This window comes from Cervus elaphus, chromosome 18 (genome assembly GCF_910594005.1).
Source record: "Cervus elaphus chromosome 18, mCerEla1.1, whole genome shotgun sequence".
NCBI classification, from domain to species: Eukaryota; Metazoa; Chordata; class Mammalia; order Artiodactyla; family Cervidae; genus Cervus; species Cervus elaphus.
In genome coordinates this window covers 92,231,082-92,254,064 of record NC_057832.1, presented here as the reverse complement: position 1 = coordinate 92,254,064, position 22,983 = coordinate 92,231,082, and the positions used below count along the sequence as shown (strand labels likewise).

Here is a 22,983-nt window from a genome sequence, read left to right as displayed (position 1 = left end):
TAGGGAATGATAAGTTTTTAATTCATGAGAACCAATTACATAGAGGAAAAACCTGCATTAGAGGTAGAACTCTAATTGAGTTAAATATTTATATGTCCAGAAAAAATTATAAAGGTAATGGGAAAAAATGGAGAAGCACATTTTTGTGACTTAAGAGATTAGAAATGATTTCTGAGGCCAAATTTCTGAAGAAGAACCATAAGGAAAAAATTAATTTGATTAATCAGCTGAAGATTTCTAGTCAAAACAGAACACTGTAATAAAGTTAATAGATGACAAATTGAGCTATTTGCAAGAATGAGTTCCCACTTTTCACTTGATGCAGCTGGAAAAGGTCAAATATTGGCCTAATTTTGGGGGCATTGAAATGGATATATGCATTCTGAAGGGAAAACTGGCATTATTTAATTCTATCAAATGAACCCCTATTTTATGACCCAGCAACTCCAGCTCTGGGTATGTATTCTTCGGAAAATGATATGCAGGTTCATAAAGAGTCAAACAGAAGGATTTGTACATTTGAAGTATTGTTTGCTTCAGCCAAGAGTTGAAGCAATCAGGATGTCTATCACTGGAGCTGTGGATAGGTAAAATACAATGGAATACACATTAGCAATACCATAAATCAGTGAAAAGTAACACAGAAGATGTACACATAGCAGTTTCTTCCTAAAAGTATGCAATGCTGCATTTTTTAAAAAAAAAGGTTAGAAAAAAATTATCTAATATAATACATTTTATATACTAAAAATGCTTACAGGCATAACAAAATAAAGAAGCTTATTTTACAAAAATATGCACAAAAAGATACACATTGTCATTATAATGATGGCCTTTGAGGGGCTTCCCTGGGCTCAGATGGCAAAGAATCTGCCTGCAATGCGGAAAACCCAGGTTTGATCCTTGGGTCAGGAAGATCCCCTGGAGAAGGGCATGGCAACCCACCACAGTATTCTTTGCTGAAGAATTCCACAGACAGAGGATCGGGTGGGTTACAGTCCATGTGGTCACAAAGAGTCGGTCACAACTGAGTAACTCACCCTTGAGGGGAAGGAGAATGAAGTGGGAACTGGGAATAAAATGTAATAAATAGTATAGATAAAACAAGAGAGGAGGACTGCGCGCACAGATGTTTCAAGTTCTACAAGGACAGGAGTTCTGGTCTCTGCTCAACAAATATTTGCCAAATACATGGATGTGACGTGAATTGAGGAATGTGATTCTTGTATCTTTCAATATCCAAGTTCCAATTACTTGGTTGAATCATAGGAAATTATAATTTTTTGTAGGTCACAATTGTCAGCAATTTCATACAATTCAATTTAACAGAAAAGGGCAACTGGAGAATAATTAAAGGTTCTTAGGGAATATAAATAGCCACTGTGAAGACTTGTAGGAGATAACACAAAAGACAAACCAAATTAGATTCCAGTTTTTCATGATTAATTAAAAATCATATATACTGATATAGAATACTGATTATTGTCCTTAAATTTAAGGACAATACTCTTAATACTCTTAAGACCTAAGTCATCAACACCATTTCCTTACAATATCAGTTATCTATTTTATTAAGCAATGTAACCCTTGCATCTTTTATCATGCTTATCTGTTTTTTCATTGACAATATTTAAACATGCCTTTTAAAAATCTTTCACTGTTGGAAGATTTTCCAAAACTTAAAGTGTAGTTCATGTAAGATAACTTCTGAAAAGTATCATTTACAGCCACTTTTAAATCTCTTGAAATTATAAGAGGCACTTGTGCCTTCTCTTTTTATTAAACCATTTTATTCTGATTAGAATACAAAAATCTGTACAAATTTAATGTATACAAGATGATGAGTTTAGAGATACATATACACCCATAAACCCATCACCGCAATCAAGTTATAAACATATCTATCCCCTCCAAAAGTTTTCCTTCATCCTACCTATTTATTTGTTTAGTGATAAGAACACTTAAAATCTATCCTCTTAGCAAATCTCAGTATTATTAACTATAGGCACTATACTGTAAGTATATAGATCTCTAGGACTCATTTAGCATAACTGAAATTTTATATCCTTAGACTAACACCTCTCCAGCCCCTGGTAATCACCATTCTATTCTTTGCTCCTGTGAGTTTGACTAGTTTAGATTCCTTCTCTATGTGGGATTGTGTGGTATTTGTTCTTTGAAGGCATTGCGTTTGATTTTATAGAAGTAATTGTTCAGAAAACAGATAAGAGGAAGTGGGAGGAAACTGAAAGAATGCATTATGCATTTCCTCTTACCTGAGATCTGAACAATTATTTCTGTAAAATCAGAAACTCCTTAAAATTTATCAAATATACTTACTAGACTAAGCTAAGCTGAATTACCTCTTATAACTAAACTTTTTGGAGGTTATTATTAAGTTCTTCCCTGAAAACTTTCTCATCATGCTTTATATCAGGGCTCACTATGTCAGGCATCCTTGAGAGAGTTGTTTTTTACTCAACAAATATTCCATATTGAATGCCAAAATGAAATAGGCACTATGCTTCCTAAAAATAAGGCAAAAAGCATAAGGGCAAAACTATATTTTCCTTTGTTGCACTGACTACATTTTTCTTAAGTAGAAAGTCAAGTCAAGAAAAACAGACCATAGCTGAAAACTAGCTTTATAATGGGTCAAAGAACTTACTAAAATGATAAATTGAGGGGAAAAAAAATAAGATGTAGCCTTTGTGATCCCGAGTGAAGCTGTTTCTAGGTGATTTTTGAACTACACTTATTAAATGAAAATCTCTGCTTGCAGCAATAAAACGATACAATCTTTGTTCCATGGGAGTTTATGATAATCAGAAAGGTCAAAAAAAGGGAGCCCAACTCACTTTACTTATCTTCAGTATACTTTGTGGGAAATAACTGCTTCGATGGAAATTTTACCTTGACAGTGAAGCGTTTTTTCTTTGGTGGATTCCAAATTGTGCCAGTCGAATGAATGAATGCACGCAGAGGAGTTAAGGATGTCACCAGTACATATGCTTTAAGAATTACAGATAAATCTTTGGCTCTCAAGAGTGTTTCTTGTGGAGCAAGGGCTGTGGTTTGATTCCTAAAAATTATAAAACATAATTAAAGCTCCATAAGTTGGAGTGAGTATGTAAATTGTAAATTACCTCAGCACTTTGTACATCCCATCTTTCACTCCTTGGATCCCAGCCTTCAGTGTATGGGCTTCCCTAAACAAAAGCTAAAATAATACCAAAAATAAGGTTTAAAGATCTAAAAAAAAAATGTTACATTAGTCACATCTGGTACCATCCCAACAAAAGATATACAAATAAAAGTTTAGGAAACCCCTGAAATCTTCCTGTTCTGCCCTTGTCTACCTTTGCTCTATCTTTTCCTCTACAAGATATTGTTTCTGAGTAGTGGACAGATCATGAAAAATATGCCAGAATACTTTCCCCACTAATTTTATTCTACTTATAATCCACAGGTGGTGCTAGTGGTAAAGAACCTGCCTGCTAATGCAGGAGACATGAGAGACGCAGGTTCGATCCCTGGGTTGGGAAGATCCCCTGGAGAAGGGCATGGCAACCCACTCCAGTATTCTTGCCTGGAGAATCCCCATGGGCAGGGGAGCCTGGCGGGCTACAGTGCATGAGGTTGGAAAGAGTTGGGCCTGACTGAAGCATCTGAGCACGCATGCATGCAATAATCTACACCACAGGATCATTAAGGGTTAATTTAAGGGATGAAGTTTCAGGAAACACCTCAGTCTAAAAAAGGAAAAAAGGAAAAAAAAAAACAAACACTAGTTGAATATTTTGTGATGAAGCAAATAGACTTTGATCATGTGTGTATGTGTGTTAGTCTCTCCGTTGTGTCCTACTCTTTGAGATTCGACTCTATGGACTATAGCCTGCCAGGCTCTTCTGTCCATGCAATTCTCCAGGCAAGAATACTGGAGTGAGTTGCCGTTGCCTTCTCCAGGGGATCTATCCGACCCGGGGATCGAACCTGCGACTCCCGCATTACAGGCAGATTCTTTACCATCTGAGTCACCATGGAAGCCCATATCCATCATAAATGGTACCAAAATGTATGTGTGTGTGTGACTCGATCAGTCGTGTCCGACTCTTTGCGACCCCGTGGACTGTAGCCCACCAGGCTGCTCTGTCCATGGAATTCTCCAGGCAAGAATACTGGAGTGGGTTGCCATTTCCTTCTTCAACCAGAATGTATAGCTATTTTCTCTTCTGCACCCTATTTCTGTATTCCAATTATCTAAGTTCAGGCAATGAAAAGAGAGTGCTATTTCATCTTTTGAAGTCTACATAAGCAGAAATGCATATGATTCTTCAAATACTATCTAAAAATTATAAAATGACATGAGGCAAACTCTTTTGCACCTCGGATAAGATAATTAAAATCTCTTAGTTTTTCACTGTAATTTATCTACATGACAAAATCATTTCCCTGGAAGCAACTTAAGTAACTTGGTACCCTACAGTTGTTTTCTTAGAGTCCTAAAAAAATAACTAGAAAAAAATCATTCAGCCATATTCATAGACTAAGGCGTGTTATTTGAATATAAAATGGAAGTTAAAATTTTATAGTTTCACACTGTCAAGCTTTTAAATTCAATTTCCATTAGTGTAACTTTCTAGATAAGAGTCCTATTTACCCAAATGTTTATTCTATGGCAAGAGAGGTTTGAATTAGTCTAGAAGAAAATAGACTGTGGCATTCTTTATTAAGAAGAGATAGTTGAAAATTTATGTAACAGAACCTAAAACTTCAAACATGTAAAAACCCCTAGATGTGTCTAGTGCTTTTTTTCTTATTGGCTATCTTCTAAAATGCATGCTTGGTGTAATAATTCAAGATGATTAGCTTACAGCTGTTCACGTCTCCAGTCCTCTGGTTTCCACATATGCGACTTCAGTGTTTTTAAAAGGTGACTTGAAGTCCTCAGCATTAATTGTATACTCTGATCCAGACACACAGAAGGGCTCACCAGAAGTTGCAATTCTGAAAGATTCAAAAGAGCAAAAGACAGTCATTTTATTGTTTCCTTTTGGAGTGGCTTCCAAAATAGAGTCTGCTGTGTTAACCTCCTGGGTCCAAGGGAAATAGGCAGCAAATTTTCTCTCCATTCTGAATCAAGGTTAGATCCATCAAGCATGAAGGCATGTTTAGAGAGTCCTTTGCTTAGTGGTATGTTCTCTTACCATAGACTAGTAAAACAATTGTAGTAATATTTAAATTTTCTTGCTCAGGAAGGGAAATAGATATAATGTCTCCCTCTCCCTCCCCAGGAAGGTCTGTCTTCTGTACAGCTAAGAGATGCACTCTGGATTCAGGGAATGGTGGTGTAGGAACTGACTTCCGTTTGCGATGAGAATACCACATAGACAGCTTGAGTTGACTTCCTGACAATGCAGTCCTTCACAAGCTAGAGTATGTCATGCTTCTTGACCTTGATAACCTCAAGAAGAGTGTTTCATTATTTTGTAGAATATTATTTGTGCTTAGTCGCTCAGTCGTGTCTGACTCTTTGAGACCTCTACAGTTCATCTGTAGCCCACCAGGCTCCTCTCCCCTGTCCATGGGATTTTCCAGACAAGAATACTGGAGTGGGTTGTCATTTCCTTCTCCAAGAATATTATTTAATGAGTTTTTTAAGTGTGTAAAAGTAAAAACCAAAAATGATGACTTACTTATGAACACATATTGATAGAAGGTAATTCTGTTATCCATATCAGCATATGCAGAATTACCTTATACTTCTTAATGGTTTGCGGTGTTCCATTTAATGAATATATTTAATTTAAACATTCCCTTATTGCTGTGTATTTAGATTATTTCTGCAATGTTTTTCTTCTGCTATTTCAAAAATACTATCATGAACACTCTTAACATCTAATCTGGTGTACTTTTACAAGTTTATCTAGGGATGAATTCAAATCTACATGTGTAATTGTTGGGTCAATGGGTAAATGCATTGTAAATTTGATCAACATTACTCAACTGCCTTCTAAAAAGGTTGCCCCAATTTCACTCTCTCCAACAGTATATTAAGAGTTGTTGTTTCCTTACTGCCAGGTCACAGGTCACAGGTCACAGGTCACAATTTATCTAGCTCCCCAAATAGAATAAAGCCTTTAAATCATTCCCCTCCTTGTGCATGTTTCATCAATACTAACACAGTCTAATTTAAAATACTTCATGCTCTTAAGTAAAAGTCAGCAGAAGTCAAGTTGTTCAATATATTCCCATACCTCATTATTTAGCACAGTGTGACCTTTCTCAAAAAATGATAGCCTATTTGTAAGACTTCCTTATTAATGAAGTTCTAATATATCATAATTAAGGAAATATTCAAATTGCTTGTTTCTGGAGGTGACACATGAAGAGCCATTAAGGTAATTTCTTTCCCTGAGCATCACAACTACAAGAGAGTTTAAGCATTAATACAGTCCTTTACCTTTGTAGTAAGAAAATAGGTGTTCTTCTCCCCACCCCCTCGCAACTAAATAGACATGGGTGGTTCAGTGGTAGAATTCTCACCTGCCATGCAGAAGGCCGGGGTTCGATTCCCGGCCCATGCAGCTACAGGGTCCCCTAGGGCTTCCCAGGTGGCTCAGATGGTAAAGAATCTGCCTGCAATGTAGGAGGCCTGGGTTTGATCCCTAGTTCAGGAAGTTGTCCCCCAGAGAAGAAAATGGCAACCCACTCCAGTATTCTTGCCATGGACAGAGAAGCCTGGCGGGCTACAGTCCGGGTCGCAAAGAGTTGGACAGGACTAAGTGACTAACACTTTCACCTTCCCGTTTACCTTTAATACCAGGAAGCACAGCACCAGTTTGAAGTCCAAGCAGAGGTGACTTTGAAAAACCTAAACATGTTGTGTTTCGCCAAAGTGGGAGCTCAATGGTTTTGAAGAAGTAATCAGCAAATATGTCAAAAGAATACATGATTTCATGTCATCTTAGTTCAAGTGGAGAAGCCTAAACATGCAGTTGAAGCAATCCAATGTAGGAACTGCCAAGAATATGTCAAATTTCCAAATCAGCCCCTGAAACTATGATTGAGTAATAAAATTGAATATTGATTAAAGTAAATTTTACCTTTTGTGAGATATATATATATGACATTCTGTTATATCATTCCAGGTTTGGAGGTTACTTTGAACAATTCTAAAACAAAAAATCAAACAAAAATCCCCACAACTCTAATTAGACCTCCCCCAACACCTAAAATTATTTCATTTCCCTTGATTACAGCTAAAAATGAAAAATAAGTTCCATCAATATCTTTTAAAACTGTAACAACATTTTATCAAGCTTTAATAAGTAAGTGTGGAAGCTTTAAGTATCCTAAGTTCTTGTTTAACAGAGTCAGAAATTTGTTGGTAGTCACCGTAACCTATGATGTTACCGCATGTGTGCCAAGGGGCTTCAGTCATGTCTGACTCTTTGTGACCCCCATGGACTGTAGCCCACCAAACTCCTCTGTCCATGGCATTTTCCAGGCAAGAATACCAGAGTGGGTAGCCATTCTCTTCTTCAGGGGATCTTCCTGACCCAGGGATCAAACCTGGGCTTCCTGCACTGCAGGCAAATTCTTTACCATCTGAGCCACCAGGGAAACCCATAACCTTTTTGGGCATTATCTGTCAAGGTCTTCTCAATAGATCAGTTCAATCCATTTATTTAAATATTCCCTTCCCCTTATCCCTTGACCGCCAAACACACAGAGAAGCCTAGAAGTCTCCTACGAACAACGTCAAAACCAGCTTCTGGGTTTGGAAGGAATTTGGGAGATGAGGTGCTATTTAGCCTTCTAAATGGCCTTGTAGTTCATTAACATGTGCTTATTTTCAGAAAGTAATTAAATACGGAGGGCTCAGTATCCGTCTTTCAGGTATTCCTATCTCACTCTTTGAGGTCTCAGTGGATAGCAGATACAGATGTGAAGTATCATACGTGCTCTTATCTGTTAACTATTCTTGGCTTATCTGAGAAGAGTCCTGAAGTCATAACTTGACTGCTCACTTAGAGTAAGAAGGAACAACTTATTAGAGATGCATGAAGACTGCTCTTTTCATACATTCTAATATCTGGTTGGCTGGGTCCTAAGTACCTGCTAACTGTTGCGCTGTCTTCTGTAAAGAAAGATTAAACTTGGGGTTTCATTTTACTTCTTACCAACCAATGATTAATGGGCTTGTGACACTGTCAAGGAGTCTTCTAGAACACAGGATGTCATTCTCCAGGAATCTTTTGAACTTCCCACATCACAGACTATAAGACTGATAGAAGTATGCAATAAATATCTGTTGTAGCAATGAACTAGTTTGGGGAGGGGATGGTGTTAAGCTAATGTGCAGTTGGAGAACAATGAGCATTTCAATGTATTAAAAAGATTTTATTTGGTTATTTATTCTTTCACTTCTATGTGGCATGTAATTACATACATCATAGGCAAAGACTACACACTGGAAAACACTTGTACTAGCAAAGATTAGATGCCAAATTTACATTGTGTTTGATTTAATGCTTTACCCCGTGGCTAATAATGAATAGCAAAGTAATAGTGAAAGTATAATTATATTTCCCAAGTGTTTAAATATTGTCTTGCATTTCACATTAGGAAGCTAAATTTAGCCAGTAATTTCTTACTTTGAAACTTCTAGCGAAGATAAAAGCCCTTAATTAATAATTAACGACTGGTTTTGAGATTAGAAGTGTAGATAAGTATTTCTGAATGTATTCACTGTTCTTCCTGCAGGAGGACGTTTACAAGTCTTATTCCTTAGCCTGCAAGACAGCCTCAGAACTTTCATGTACAGCAAATTTAAACAGAACAATTGATACATGTACAAGCTAAAGTCATAACCAGGAAATAACTCTATCAGTCAGGGCACTGGGAGAAAACAGATGGATGACAGAGTCAAAGGAATAAGTGAAGACACTACCAGAGACTAACTAAGCAAAAGAGATAGTCAACAAGGACCTCCTGTGGAGCACAGGGAATTCTATTAATACTCACTACTTTATAATAGGGCTTCCCAAGTGGCACTAGTGGTAAAGAAAAAAAAAAACCTGCTTGCCAATGCAGGAGACAAAAAAAATGCGAGTTCACTCCCTGGATTGGGAAGATCCTCTAGAGAAGGGCATGGCAACCCACTCCAGTATTCTTGCCCGGAGACTCCCATGCACAGAGTAACCTGGTAGGCTATAGTCCATGTCCAAAGAGTCAGACATGACTGAAGCAGCTTAGCATGCACACACTCTATAATAACCTGTGTGGGAAAAGAATCTGGCAAAGAATGAGACATATGAGTGTGTATAACTAAATCACTTTGCTTTTCACCGGAAACTAACACAACACCGTGAATCAACTATGCGTGCGTGTGTGCTCAGTCGCTTGAGTCATATCCTGCTCTTTGCGACCCCATGGACTGTAGCCCGCCAGGCTCCTCTGTCTGTGGAATTCTCCAGGCAAAAATACTGGAGTGGGTTGCCATGTTCTCCTCCAGGGGATCTTTCCAATCCAGGAATCAAACCCTTCTACATCTCCTGCATTGGCAGGCGGGTTCTTTATCACCAGCACCACTTGGGAAGCCTGAATCAAGTATGCTCCAATATAAAGTTAAAAACAGAGACTATCAAAGAAAGAGTTGGTAACAAAAGCAAGAGCAGAGTTGCGAGAAGACACCACCAGGCGGTGAAGCTCCCAGGGCTGAACAACAGAAGCTCTTACCACCCCTAGCCCAGGAGGGAGCCGATTGCGGACCCAGGCAAAAGGCACAGGTGTGGGAAAGGACCCAGAGAAGCAAGAGCGAGGGCCACAGGGAGAAGTGCCCAGGCGTTTCCAAGCCAGGATCCTGCGGGGAAGCAGCCAGGTAATAAACGCTCTCCCCGTGAGCTCTGGTCTCCACTGGCAGGGATGGTTTTTCTCTCACCACCTCAATATGGTGTCCGTTAGAGTGGTGTGATTTGCTACGATCTCATCGGGAGATGAGGCACCACTGGGGCAGCTCCAGTCGGGGGCAGAGATGGGCACGTCAAGGTGAAGGGTCTCAGGCCAAGAGGCCTCATAGCAGCAGAGCCCATGCTGAGCGCAGGAGGCCACGGAAGAGAAGGTCATCAGCAGACAGCCAAGGGAACGGCTGCGCCTTGTAAGGAAGCGGCCATTCCACAAGGGAGGGTTTCGGGACCCAGGTTTTTTTTGTTTGTTTGCCTTTACCACACAAACTGAACCCGGGCCTGAGAAGACACGGGTGAAACCCATAAAGACACCTGCTCTAAATGGTCCAGCTCATTGTAATTTAGTCGCTAACCAATATTTTTTTTTTTTAATTTTCAAATGATGTTGCAAATAACATTTATTTTAAAAATTCTAGTTCCTGTCTATAAATGGGTTCCTATTCATAGGTTATATGACCATGAGCTAATTCCTTACGTTTTCTAAGTTCTGTGTCTTTATGTGAAAAATGAGAATAATAATAGTAATATTAAGAAGAAGAACCTACCTCATATGGATGCTGACAGGATTAAATACAGAATTTCCTTTAAAGTCCTTTGCAGAGCACTGGGCATGTGTTAAATGTTCAAAAATCATGTTAAATAGCTACTGGCTATAGTAGTTTAGTATAATCTTTTTCTATAGCATAGAAAACCTGTTTGTCACTTTGGAAGCTTCAAAGTGTAACTAAAATGCTATTCCTTTTGAATTCATCCAACACTAAGGGGTTCTCACCACTGCTGGCTATCTGAAAAAGGCTAATCTATTAAATTTTCTTTTATGTGATTCTTAAACTTCTGACATTTCACATTAGCTAGTTAAGAACAAAGCAGAAGTATGCGTAATAAGCACAAATATGTAGTCTAAAATTAAACATAGCAGCCTTACTGTAGAAGGCCTGTAAAGACATGTGCAAGTTTTAGTGACTTTCCTCAAGTTTAGCATTGCGGTTGCCCAGTAAAGCTGTTAAAGGAGTTCTTTATTAAGGATAGGTTTCCATAGATGGGGTAAACCGAGGGCTAACCCAGTTACTGCAATATTTATGTCTGTTCTTCTGTACTTTGTTCAGGAAAAGACTTTTGCAAACAACCAGTACAAGGAGTTCTTAGTCAACAGAAACAGATCTTAGTTAACAGATTTATTACACATAAATAAAACTCCCTAGACAATCCGTGACACATGGATGAAACTCCCTGGACTATTTCAGACCTACACTTGAACTTAAATGCTATAATCTGAGGATTTATATACTTCAAACACATCAATTCCTTAACACAATTTTACTTTTATTTTAAGCAAGTGGCATTAGCTAAGAGTACCTTTGAGAAAATGGATAAACCAAACGCATAAAGGCATGATTAATACATAATTCTAGGCTGAAGTCAGGCAACTCAAAATTACTGTTTTGAGACCTGACATTATTATATTATTACCTATGTGGTTTTTATACCAATAGTTGATACTCTATAGTTTCAGCATATCTTTCCTGTGTTTGTTGCTACATAAGGGTGTCAAACCACAAATATAAATGGCATAGTAATTCAATACAGTACTTTTTGGGGAAAAGAATAACTTCCACTTTATTTTATAGGAAATGAGATGCAGTCCACATCCTGATATAAGTGGAGACACAATCTGGGCCATAAAAATGACCAGATCAATTTCATAGCAATGTACTTTAAAGGAATAGTCATTGCATAAAGTTTTCACCAACTAACCAATCAATCAATCAACTGCTTACTGAGAATTCAGTAAAGTAAATGCAAGCCATAAATGCCCTCCTTTCTGTTCTTTTTCAGCGGAAGTGTCAAAGTCATGCAATTCTACAAAAACAATTTTCCCCATGGACTGCTCTGTGTGTTGACCATGACAACATAAAAACCTTGAATTCTGCTCATTTTCCTTGGTAATAAAAGCTATGCCTAGACTACGACTTCAATTTTCTTGCCATGTGACTTCACTGCAATGACCAAATAGCATGAAAGATTGTTTTCTTACCTTATGGCAACTTAATTTGCTTTGATGCTTTTCTACATAAATTTTCCAGGGGAAAAGAAAAGGGAAGGAAATACTTTACTACCTCAGTAAGACCAAAGATGAATAATTTGGTATAAATCAGTGAGCATCATTAATAACAATTTGAAACACAACCTCCAACAAATATTAGTACCTAGAGTGCAACAAATATGATAATAGAGTAGCTGTCTAAGCCCACTCACTGTGAAAATAAGTTAATCACTTTATTAATATTAAACTTTTTCTCAGGAATATTTTCTGGAGTAAACTACAAAACTTTATTTATATCATCTACATCAGAATAAGTAGTGACTTATTAGAGGTTTGTAACAGTGATTCAAAATTCTTTTTAAGTATATTGAAGTCAATCTCAATTTAAATGTAATACACAAATACAGTGAGTCATTGCGCCTATTTTAAATGAAGCCATGCATTAACATAGCTCTTCTTTAATGGCAACTTCACAGATGAACTCCATCTTCAGTTTTCACCTATATTTTTGGTATAATAAAGTATACATGATATTTCTATCAATTTCCTTCTCTACTCCTATAGTATTTACAAATAAACTTATTGCATGTGAACCAGCACATATTTAAAATATCAATATTTTCATAATATCTGACTCCAAGAGTGAGACAAATAGAGAACATGCAGAGGCTAGAGGCAGTTGCCCAAATGAAATCTAATGAGGCCTAGAAGTCCCAGTGCCAGAAATAGGTCAAGAACATGGCAATACGTCAGAAAAGATTTCTGGTTATGACACTGAAAAAATATTCCTATGGAACCATTTTGTTTTCAGGTTCTTTCCCTCCAATTAATCGGCAATATGATTGGTGTCTGTGGCTGTCGGTTTTAGCTGGGTGACACAGGAGTCCACTCATCATAGATGAGGACACAGACAGACAAGGGTCAGAAGCCAGGCAGAACCTGATCAGAGTTTCTGAAACAGTGTCTCAGTTCCGCCCTGAGCTGGGTAAGCCCATCAGCCAGATACATTTGGCCTATTTTGCATCTTTGGGGCTTCCCTGGTGGCTCAGTGGTAAAGAATCTGCCTGCAATGCAGGAGTCCTGGGTTCAATCACTGGGTCTGGAAGATTCCTTGGAGGAGGAAATAGCAACCCACTACAGTATTCTTACCTGGAGAATTCCATGGAGAGAGGAGCCTGGCAGGCTACAGGAGCCTTAGCGCAAAGGAGCCTTTTCGACCTTGCAAAGGGTCAGACACAACAGAGTAACTGAACTAGCCAACAAACTAAACCAAAGCGGGGAAGAGTCTTCATATCTGAAATGTTAAGTAACTGTTGGTCTTTAAAGATGTTAATTAGGTGATAAATTTTGAATTTTTTCCCCCTAAACTCTCTACTCGGTAGAATTTAGGCCAGGACATTAAACTCAAATAACTATTTTCTAATATAAGAATACTCTTCATGTTTTCTCCATACATCTCTCATCTTTTGTACTGCCAAGATGCTTTTAGCATACATGTGCTTGTGTGTATTATGTGTATTACCTAATTTATATATATGACATTTAATATATAACATAAATACATATTTGTATTACATAAAATATTAGTCTTATATACATATATTATTTTCTAGAGATTTAATTCACTCTAACTCAGGCTACAGAGTTTTCACATCAGCATTTTATTTCAATTAACACCACTTGTTTGCATGTTCCTGTAACAGCAATCCCAGACTGAACTTCTAGGTCTAAACTGCTATGTTGTTGCTGTTTAGTCGATAAATCACATCCAACTCTTTTCAATCCCATGGACTGTAGTCTGCCAGGCTCCTCTGTCCATGGGATTTCCCAGGAAAGAATACTGGAGTAGGTTGCCATTTCCTCCTCCAGGGGATCTTCCCGACCCAGGGATCGAACCCATGTCTCCTGCACTGTAGGCGGATTCTTTACCACTGAGCCACCAGGGAAGCCCAAGCTGCTATTTATACTTTAAATAGGTGGGTAGTGGATACTAAGTCATTTATATCTTGCTATTTCTTATGAAACACACTAAATGTCTTAGGGAAAACAATTCTCTGACACCCAATAATATCTCAGTCATTTTCAATAAATTAGGGATGGGCAGTTATTGCTTTAAAAAATTCTGTGAGCTATGGCATCACTCAGGGGTTCAAAGTCACGAAATGACAGTCATACTCTCTGCTGAAGTTTGACTCTGTAGACTCAGTCAATGGAAGCTGAATCAAAAGCTTGGATTGTAAGTAGTGGAAAACATTCAAGCTCATTTTAAGTCTAAAGAACTCAAGCTATCTTTAAGTAAAGGGAAAAAGAATGAGTAACAGTGAAAAAAATATCAAAGTATAGGTTTTCTGTTCCTCTTTTCCCCTCTAAGAAAGAATGATACATGCTAATTTGGGAACCAAGTTTGTAATGTTGTTGGAAGTAATGGGAAAAAAATAAATTGATCTTTAAATCTATATAAATGAGTCAGAAAGAGAAGAGTGAAAAAAGAGACCAACAAAGAGAGAGGATGTACAGGATGGGGTTTTGGTGAGCTGACAGGGGTGCCTAGGGGAAAAAAAGAGGGTTGTAAAAGCAGAATTGGGCAGAAATTTCACTATATGTTGAGTAAGGCTAATTCCCCTTTGGCTGCCATTTTGTCACTAGATCTCCTTCCCTCCAAAAAAAGGTACTGAAAAATTCAAACTACGCCTGGAGGTTTGTTTACAAATAAACAGTGTTATTGTTGGAGGGGGTGTTTTATTTTTTTGCTTACCACAACATAATGCTCAGCATTCTCTCAAATGTTTCTGGGCCCCCTGCCACGCCCGGGGCCAAGGTCAGGTCCCTTCAGCCCAGTTAGCTGCTGGGGTGTACCACTACGAGAGAAAGGAGTGGGGCACAGGCAGGCGAGCAAAATCTGATTTAGAGAAAAAGTACATGAGGTTTCCTTTATGAGAAAAGTTGAACTAAAGAGTGTTCATTCAATTTCATAGCTCTAGAGTGAAAAATGACAGAAGTTCATGGCCGCCGTCACCCACCAAATGATTAGCAATTCAGGTTTTCAGCTCGCTGCCTCACAATCACTCACCTGGCCTCCAACGCGCCACCATGGGCTGATTTCTCTGAGAATGCTGCATTTATTCAGCATTTTCTTCAAGAAATCTGGCTTTTACTTACCAAATTGCTTAAACCATTCACAGTATCCATTGGTCTCAGGAGCTTCGGGTGACATTAGGGCACATATTTCTGACTAGAAATTTTCAAAACTGGCATGAGACTCTCGGATTTGGGGTTGTTTTTTCAGTTTTGCTTCCCTCATGAGCTATATTCCATATAATTAAGGACTTTTCACCCACTGAACAGCTTAAAATGTTGTTCCAGTAGCTTACAAACATGAAAATATTCTATTAAAATCTGTCTTAAAGGTAAAATTTCTCTTAATTAAAAGAGTACACCTGGTACTTTGCTTATTTTGCTCTTGGCATAACACATGTAGATTTACCAATAAATCATGTAAGTGGAAAATTTTAAATATCACTTTGTGGGTGGTATCTTTGCTTTTTATAGCCTTCTATGAATATAGTTTAAAGTTCTCTCCCTTCAATGACACAAGCTTTTCTAAAACTGGCTGTTGAATGACCTACAGAAGACTAAGAGAAGGGATCTAGAAAAAGAAACATTACAAAATACTGAGCTGAAAAGATAAATTAGGCATAATAAGTTTACTTAACCACATAATCTCTCTTTTTCTTCTTAATTCTGTATTTAGAGAGAAAGTAAATATTCCTGCTCCTGCAGTATTTGGAACACAAGAATATAAATATAAATAGTTATAGCTTTATATTTGAAGGATAATTGCAGCCATATTTCCATATTCTGTTCAAGAGAAATATTTCAGGTACAGTCATAACATTGTTAGAACTCAATGATGTTTAACTCAACCATCCCAACCCCCTAAAACTGGAAAAGACAAGACATTCACTTTTCGTTGTTGTTCTCTGAAACCGTACAGTCAACGAGGGATGACAAGAATGCTATCTGGTTCTTATTTACGAGTCTATTGGAGTTTTAGTGTGACACCAATCTGAATTCAACTAGGAATTCACCATGTCTGGCCCTGGTTAGAAGAACCGTGGGTGAGGCCTAACAGTAAGAAAACTGTCCTAAAGAAGGAAGAGTGGATGGAAGAGAAGGCCAAGGATAACAGGATGACATGAAAGAGTGGGGGCAGCATTTAGTAATATTCCATAGGCCTTACTTCCACTCCAGGTTTCATGTCAGAAGCTAATGTTTTTTCAGTGACAGTGTAACATTCCATGCAATAGAAAAAAATTATAATGTAAAGAAAGATTTTGACTATTGATTTTTTTTTACTACTACTAAGTCAGTTTAGTGTTGACTGGCTTCTGAGAACACCAGTGGACTTCCAGCCAATGGACAAGACAGTGACTGGTACCCGGGGCATGGCACTAATAGTTTCAGCAGCAGCCAGAGGAGAAGCAGGCACCACATGAACCTCAGGATCCCTGACACTGGGCATGGGACAGCACAGACAATGGCAGGTGCAACAGCAGCCTCTTCCACGTGGAACTCTAGTGGTAGAACACCTTTGGGGGTATGACCAGTGGTATATATTGGCAACAGAGGACCACAGGGCAACAGAAGTACAGTAACTAGTGGATGTGGTATCAAGTGTAAGAGGACTGAGTTCATGAGCACATAAGATACACCCTCTGAGACAAAGGGGGCATTTGAGGCCATCACAGTGATTAAGAATGTTACTGGAATTTAATGGATGAGGGTTATAAAGGCTAGCTCTCTGCCTGTCTAGGATAAGGCTGATGTTTATTTGGAATGCATTGGTAAGGTGCAGAGCCCACTGCCTGTTTGAATAATTAGATGTCCATTCTCATGGACCAGGGCACATACCACAACACCTGCTGCAATGATGAATATCACTCTGTGCAAAACAATAAATTCTCCCCCATCCCATATCACTTTTGAATGTCTTGCTGGACACCCATGTGGATGAAAAGCCTGTTGATAATTATTTGAAGCTAGATCTTGACTCCACTTTATATATAAGCCCGAGGCATTTTACCCAATTTCAATATACACTGACTTTTTCAGGAATGCAATTTCATAGTCAAGCAAAGGAACACTATACTTTGTTTTGCTTGTGGCTTTCTCAAGAGTTGTTCACCAATAGCAATGGGATGCATGGAATCTTGGTTTCCTTACGATATTAACTGCACCAATCTGAATTTGCACCTGTCACTTTCAGGGAGACTCAAAATAAAAGGGGGAGCACTTGACTATTTCATTACACTTTATGATATCATTATGCCTAAACATTTACATATTGGGCTTCCCTGATGGCTCATTGGTAAACAACCTGCCTGCCAGTGCAGGAGACCCAAGAGAGTGTAGGTTCGATCCCTGGGTGGGGAAGATCCCCTGGAGGAGGGCATAGCAACCCACTCCAGTATTCCTGCCTGGAGAATCCCATGGATGGAGGAACTTGGGGGACTGCAGTGCATAGGGTTGCAAAGAGTCGGACACCCACGACTGAGGCGATTGAGCAGAGCACCAACATTTACATATTACATTATGAATTGTTATACTACAAAGCACTTTGCTTTTGGGCTTCCTAGGTGGCGCTAGTGGTAAAGAATCTGCCTGCATTGCAGGAGACAATAGTTTGATCTCTGGGTTGGGAAGATTTCCTGAAGAAGAAAATGGCAATCCTATCCAATATTCTTGCCTGGGAAATTCCATGGACAGAGGAGCCTGGCGGGCTACAGTCCATGGGGCCACAAAAAGTCAGACATGACTAAGTACATGAGCACTTTCCTTCCATTTGTCCGTTACATTAAGGACTGTTGAAATTACGTGTATAGGTTAGTTATAGACACTTCCTTCTAGATCAATCAGAGATCAATAAATAAATTTATCAAAAATGAATGTGAGGTCAGATAGGAATGAATGAAAAGATTGTTTCAGGATGATCCAAAAGTGACTGGAAGCAGGATTTTGAGAGAAGGGGGCTGAAGATGGTGAGTGTAGGTGGAGGCAAAGAAATATTTTTGTGACCATTTTAAGAACCTGGCTTTATTCCCAGGTTAGTGAATCCTAAAAAAACATGGGTCTCACCAACTAGATAAGAGCACTAGTTGTTAGTACTTACCAACTAACATTTATGGAAATGCTTATTAAATACTTAACATTTGTGGGTTGCTGGCTCTGTGTGAGAGGCATTGTTCCAAGTACTTTACGTGTAGGAACTCTTATCCTTTTACCAATCCCCAGAGACAAAATCATTATTGTCCCTACACTGCAGACAGAAAACTGAGGCATAGAGAAGGTAAGAAACTCGCCCAAGGACAGCGGGTTATTAAGAGGCCAAGAAGGGATTCACACACATGCAGCCGGATTTAGTCTGCTCTTGCCACTCCCCAGCAGAAGATGCACAATCAGGTCAAAGCAATTACTTCCTCTGAAAACCATTTTCGAGAACCATTAATCCCACAGAAATCATACATCACCCACAAAACATAATTTGGTTCTACTTACATTTATTAATTTCACATCCCCAGAATGGTGCTTTATAAACCCTTCTGGCAGCACAACCAGTGAATTCTGAAAGCCCTCCCTTGAAGGTCAGAAGAGTAGCCTTAAAGAGCCAGGACAATTAATACTTGGTCCTTCCACATGGCCCGAGGTGGTCACTATCATTCCAGAGGCCCAGACCTCTGGTTGGTGGTACACCCACATCTGAGTTGCCCCGAACCCCAGACCTATGGCTGCGGTATGACGTTTGCCACGGTAAAATTTCTAATTTGCCTAAAAATGGCTGTGGATGGTTTGAGGAGCTGACCCTGAGTGGGCGCATCAGATAAAAGGTAACGGAAGAAAGGTAAAGAGGACCCTCAGAGGATGATATGGTTGGATGGCATCACCGACTCAACAGACACGAATGTGAGGAAACTCCGGGAGACAGTGAAAGAGGGCAGCCTGGCGTGCTGCAGTCCATGGGGTCGCCAAGAGTCGGACACAACTTAGTGACTGAACAACAAAGAAGACCCTCAAGAGAGAAAGTGCCAGTGAGTGATGAGAACCTGAGCTTTTGACTCTCCCAGGGCTCTCAATTCCCATCTGTTACTGAGTTCCCAATTAAAAGGCTAAAACAAACACACAAAAAAGACTAAAAGAAAAACAAAACAAAAACAATTTCTCACCTGCAGCAAATTCACTTAACATCTCCTTATATGTAAATATTATGGTAAGTAAGAAATTACAAGAATGACTTTAGTGGATCAAATAATAATAATAAAGTGCTAAACAAGTTCTCTTTTCACTAGACCCAGGTATTAGGCTTTCTTAAATAGTTCCTTTCTTATTTTCTTGCATTATAAGAGATAGGCTTAAAATATAGTATCGCAGCTCAAGCTTATTACAAAAGGTAGTGCATGGTAAGATATGGATCTTTGCCCTTCCAGCTGTGTATGTAGCTCAGAATTCTTGGAGCTCCCATTCCTTTATCTAAAGAAGATATGTCAGTATTTGCCCCACAGATACTTACAGAGGGTTAAAAGAGTAAGCAGATAACATGCTTGACAGGGCAACTAACACAGGATACATAAAGAATTAGTGTTACTACATGTTATTATTTGAAGGTAATTTATCTATAATATAACCTTGAGGCATAAATCATGAAGACCCAGTGTATTTATAAAACAAACACAAAACTAATACTAATCCTGTTTGATCTGTACTCAACCTCTAACTTTAGATAATACTTAAGCATAAATAGGCTTTCTTTTCATCAGAATGTCTCTAAAAAGAACAATATATATTGCTGTGACAGTTTTATGTCAATCTGAAAAGCTGAACATCTCATTCAATTTTCCTCTCCAAATCGATTCATGGATATCTTGAGTAATACATAAATAATGCCTTACGTATTACTTTTATAGATTTACAGCACATATTCGTCTATAAAGCATTTTCATGACAACTCTGTGAAGAAAGAATGGTCAGTAAAATTGTTCCTCTCTTACAAGTCCAAAAATGAGGCACAAATGGGCTACATACTTTTTCCCAGGGTCACATTACTATAGGTCATAACTGGGTGCATTTCTTCTCATATGAAGACCACAGGATTCCTGATTTGAAGGCTGAAGGTTAGAATTCTTCTGATCTCTTACGCTAAGATTCTTACCAGTATTTATGAGCATCTTATGAAGATTCAGAAATGGATGAGGCAAGACAGTCCTTCAAAAGACCCTCTCAGCTAATGTGGCTAAATTACTTACTTTGTCTATTTAGGGGTAAGCTGACCGTTCCATAAGCGACACATTTTCTTCTGAAATGACCATCAACACCAGGATTGTACTGCTGCCGTGATTCTCTGCATACTAAGTCGCTTCAGTCGTGTCTGACTCCTTGCCACCCTGTGGACTGTAGCCCGCCAGGTTCCCCTGTCCATGGGATTCTCCAGGCAAGAATATTGGAGTGGGTTGCCATGCCCTTCTCCAGGTGATCTTCCTGACCCAGGGATGGAACCTACATCTCTTGGGTCTCCTGGATTGGCAGGCGGGTTCTTCACCACTAGCACCACCTTATGACTCTATGGTATCATCTATTAAAATGCCTCAGAAGAAAAGAGAAAGTTCCACCATCGTTAGATGGTGCTAACAGAAGTTTAAAAAAAATAGTCCCCACAAGTGTGAAGCAGTGAATCACAGGATTTGAATGGGGTTTACCATAAAATAAGAGTCTGTGCATCTCTCCCAGACAGAAGCACACCCAACCCATCATCAAAGAGTAAAGCATATTCCCAAATGATCCCATTCATTCAGTTAATTATACTTCTGCCAAGATATGTATCTTTGCTAATCACAACTTCAACTACAAATGAAGGATTCTAAGATTCTATTTAGGGAAATAAATGTATTTCACTGTGTTTGTAGCTTGCAGCAACTCTTATTTTGGATTTTTATCAATATATATTTCAATGGGGTCTGTCAGACTGGAAGACATTAAATGCCCATTAAAATGTATCAGTCCTAATACACTGTATTATTAATTATTATGATTACAATAAGAAGTTCAATACACTAGCCATTAGAGCATCATCCTCCCATGAATAATGTGTTATATAACATACACTTTATGAAGCTGTGTGCCTTAAAGCTAATGTATCACTTTAGTTGGTTTTCATTTCCTAATGATGATATTTTACAAGTCAAAAATCAGTTCCCTGTTCCGAAGTTCCATGAAAATGAGCAAGCCATGAGTACTGCAAATCTACTAACATTGTTTTCCTTTCATAACATTTGCAATTTTGTTGTTGTTCAATATCTACCTCTCCCACCAGAAGAAGACTAGGTAAGAGATTCAACATACTCTATCCTCCAACACCAAAATCTGTGTGTGTGTGTGTGTGTGTGTGTGTGTGTGTATGTGTGTGTGTGTGTATCTGTCTCTGTATATACACCCAGGAACAAATGAATCAAAATTATAGAACAGTTCTCTTTTACTTATTTAGTTTAATCACAAAGCAAGGTAAGTGTATAAGTTTCAGGATTTCACCACTTGAGCAGCTAAATCCTAGAACTTGATTTCACTCTGCACTCTTCTTAATCTAGCTCTTGTAACCTCCAAATAGTGTAACCCCTGATGGCTTAAAATAAAGGGTTTTGCCATTCCCGTAAGAAGTTTTTTCCATCTATTTTGAAGCAAGTTATGTTTTGGGGCCTGCTGCAGTCCATGGGGTTGCAAAGAGTTGGTCATGACTGAGTGACTGAACTGACTGACTGAAGTTTTGGGGGGAGGTTTCTCATCAGGATTTCAGATTCACTGCTATCATTTCTGTTACAAATGAAGAAGGAAACAGACAGAAGAGGCTCCATCTTGAAAGCAGGACTCCATCTTGGGCTGAACTGTGGACTTTGAGCTAGATGCCCAGTATCTGTGGAAACGACATACCAACTGGAAAACCAGGCCCCTGGAAGGAAGAGCCCCAAGGCTCGTACCGAGACTCTCTGTTGCCTAAAAGAATACCCTAATTATCTGTGTAACCGAATAGAATCATAAATTCTATTATGCTTATTGGGATATGACCACAGGCCTATTGATAATTGTCCACTGTTAACTACCTAGACTTAGGGCATATGAATCATGGTTAACTTTGGTTGTATCTTTCTTTTCCTTTGTTCAGACTAGTTTCAGGGAATTTGGGGAGGTGGGTTTGGGCATGTACACTTAGGGTATATAAGGTTTTCAGAAAACCTGGTCAGGGTCCTTGGCTAAGAGGAGACTCTGCCTTGGGCCCGCCGGTGTAATAAACTGCACTCCGCTATCTGCATTGTCCTTCTGAGTGAGTTTGTTTCCCAGAACATGTGGCTACAACATTTGGTGCATTGGCTGGGAAACGCCTTACTTCGAGGAGACAAGTCCCTTTTGGGACTACTCTGAGGTCTTGCGGCTCGAATCTTCTAGAGGGGGGAAGGCACCTCGCCCCCTGGAAGGATTCTGCTTCTCAATGCCCGGACCTTTCACGTTAGCAGGTAGTGGATGGCAGCAGGGGAACTGAGCACTCAGGTGAGGAAGAAACCACCCGGTAGGGTGGAAGAGGGGGCCTGATCACTCCCCAGGAGGGATTAGAAAGGGCACAGACCCACAGGAGCCTGGAATAGGCAGGTGGCAACAATTGCTAGGTACACAGGTTGGTGAGCGTGTTAGGGCTTAGGAAGGAAATTTGTGAAGGTCATTTAGGAGGTGGGGTCCACGCCGTCTTGGGGAAAATTATTACCAAGCAATTGCCAGGGGATTGTTAGGAGAAGAAACTTGGTTTTTGTGTGCTCGTATTCTGCTATGAAATTCTTGACCCCCTCGGAATTGTCAGGCTAGAAGGAGGGGGATACATAAGTAAGTACGAATTAGCTTTTCTGGAGACGGCCTGGGACGTGGGATATTTAACCC

At 39.1% G+C, this 22,983-nt stretch overlaps 1 protein-coding gene across 2 annotated transcripts in view; it reads right to left on the bottom strand.

Annotated features, from left to right (window-relative positions):
- CPED1 (cadherin like and PC-esterase domain containing 1) overlaps positions 1-22,983 on the bottom strand; it is a 314,311-nt gene that overhangs the window by 202,144 nt on the left and 89,184 nt on the right. For both annotated transcript variants that reach the window (XM_043872163.1, XM_043872162.1), the window contains 2 exons: positions 4,875-5,007; positions 2,914-3,082 (listed from right to left, as the gene is read on the bottom strand). In XM_043872163.1, the coding sequence (XP_043728098.1) occupies positions 2,914-3,082; positions 4,875-5,007 (302 nt within the window). The remainder of the gene's footprint in view (positions 1-2,913; positions 3,083-4,874; positions 5,008-22,983) is intronic.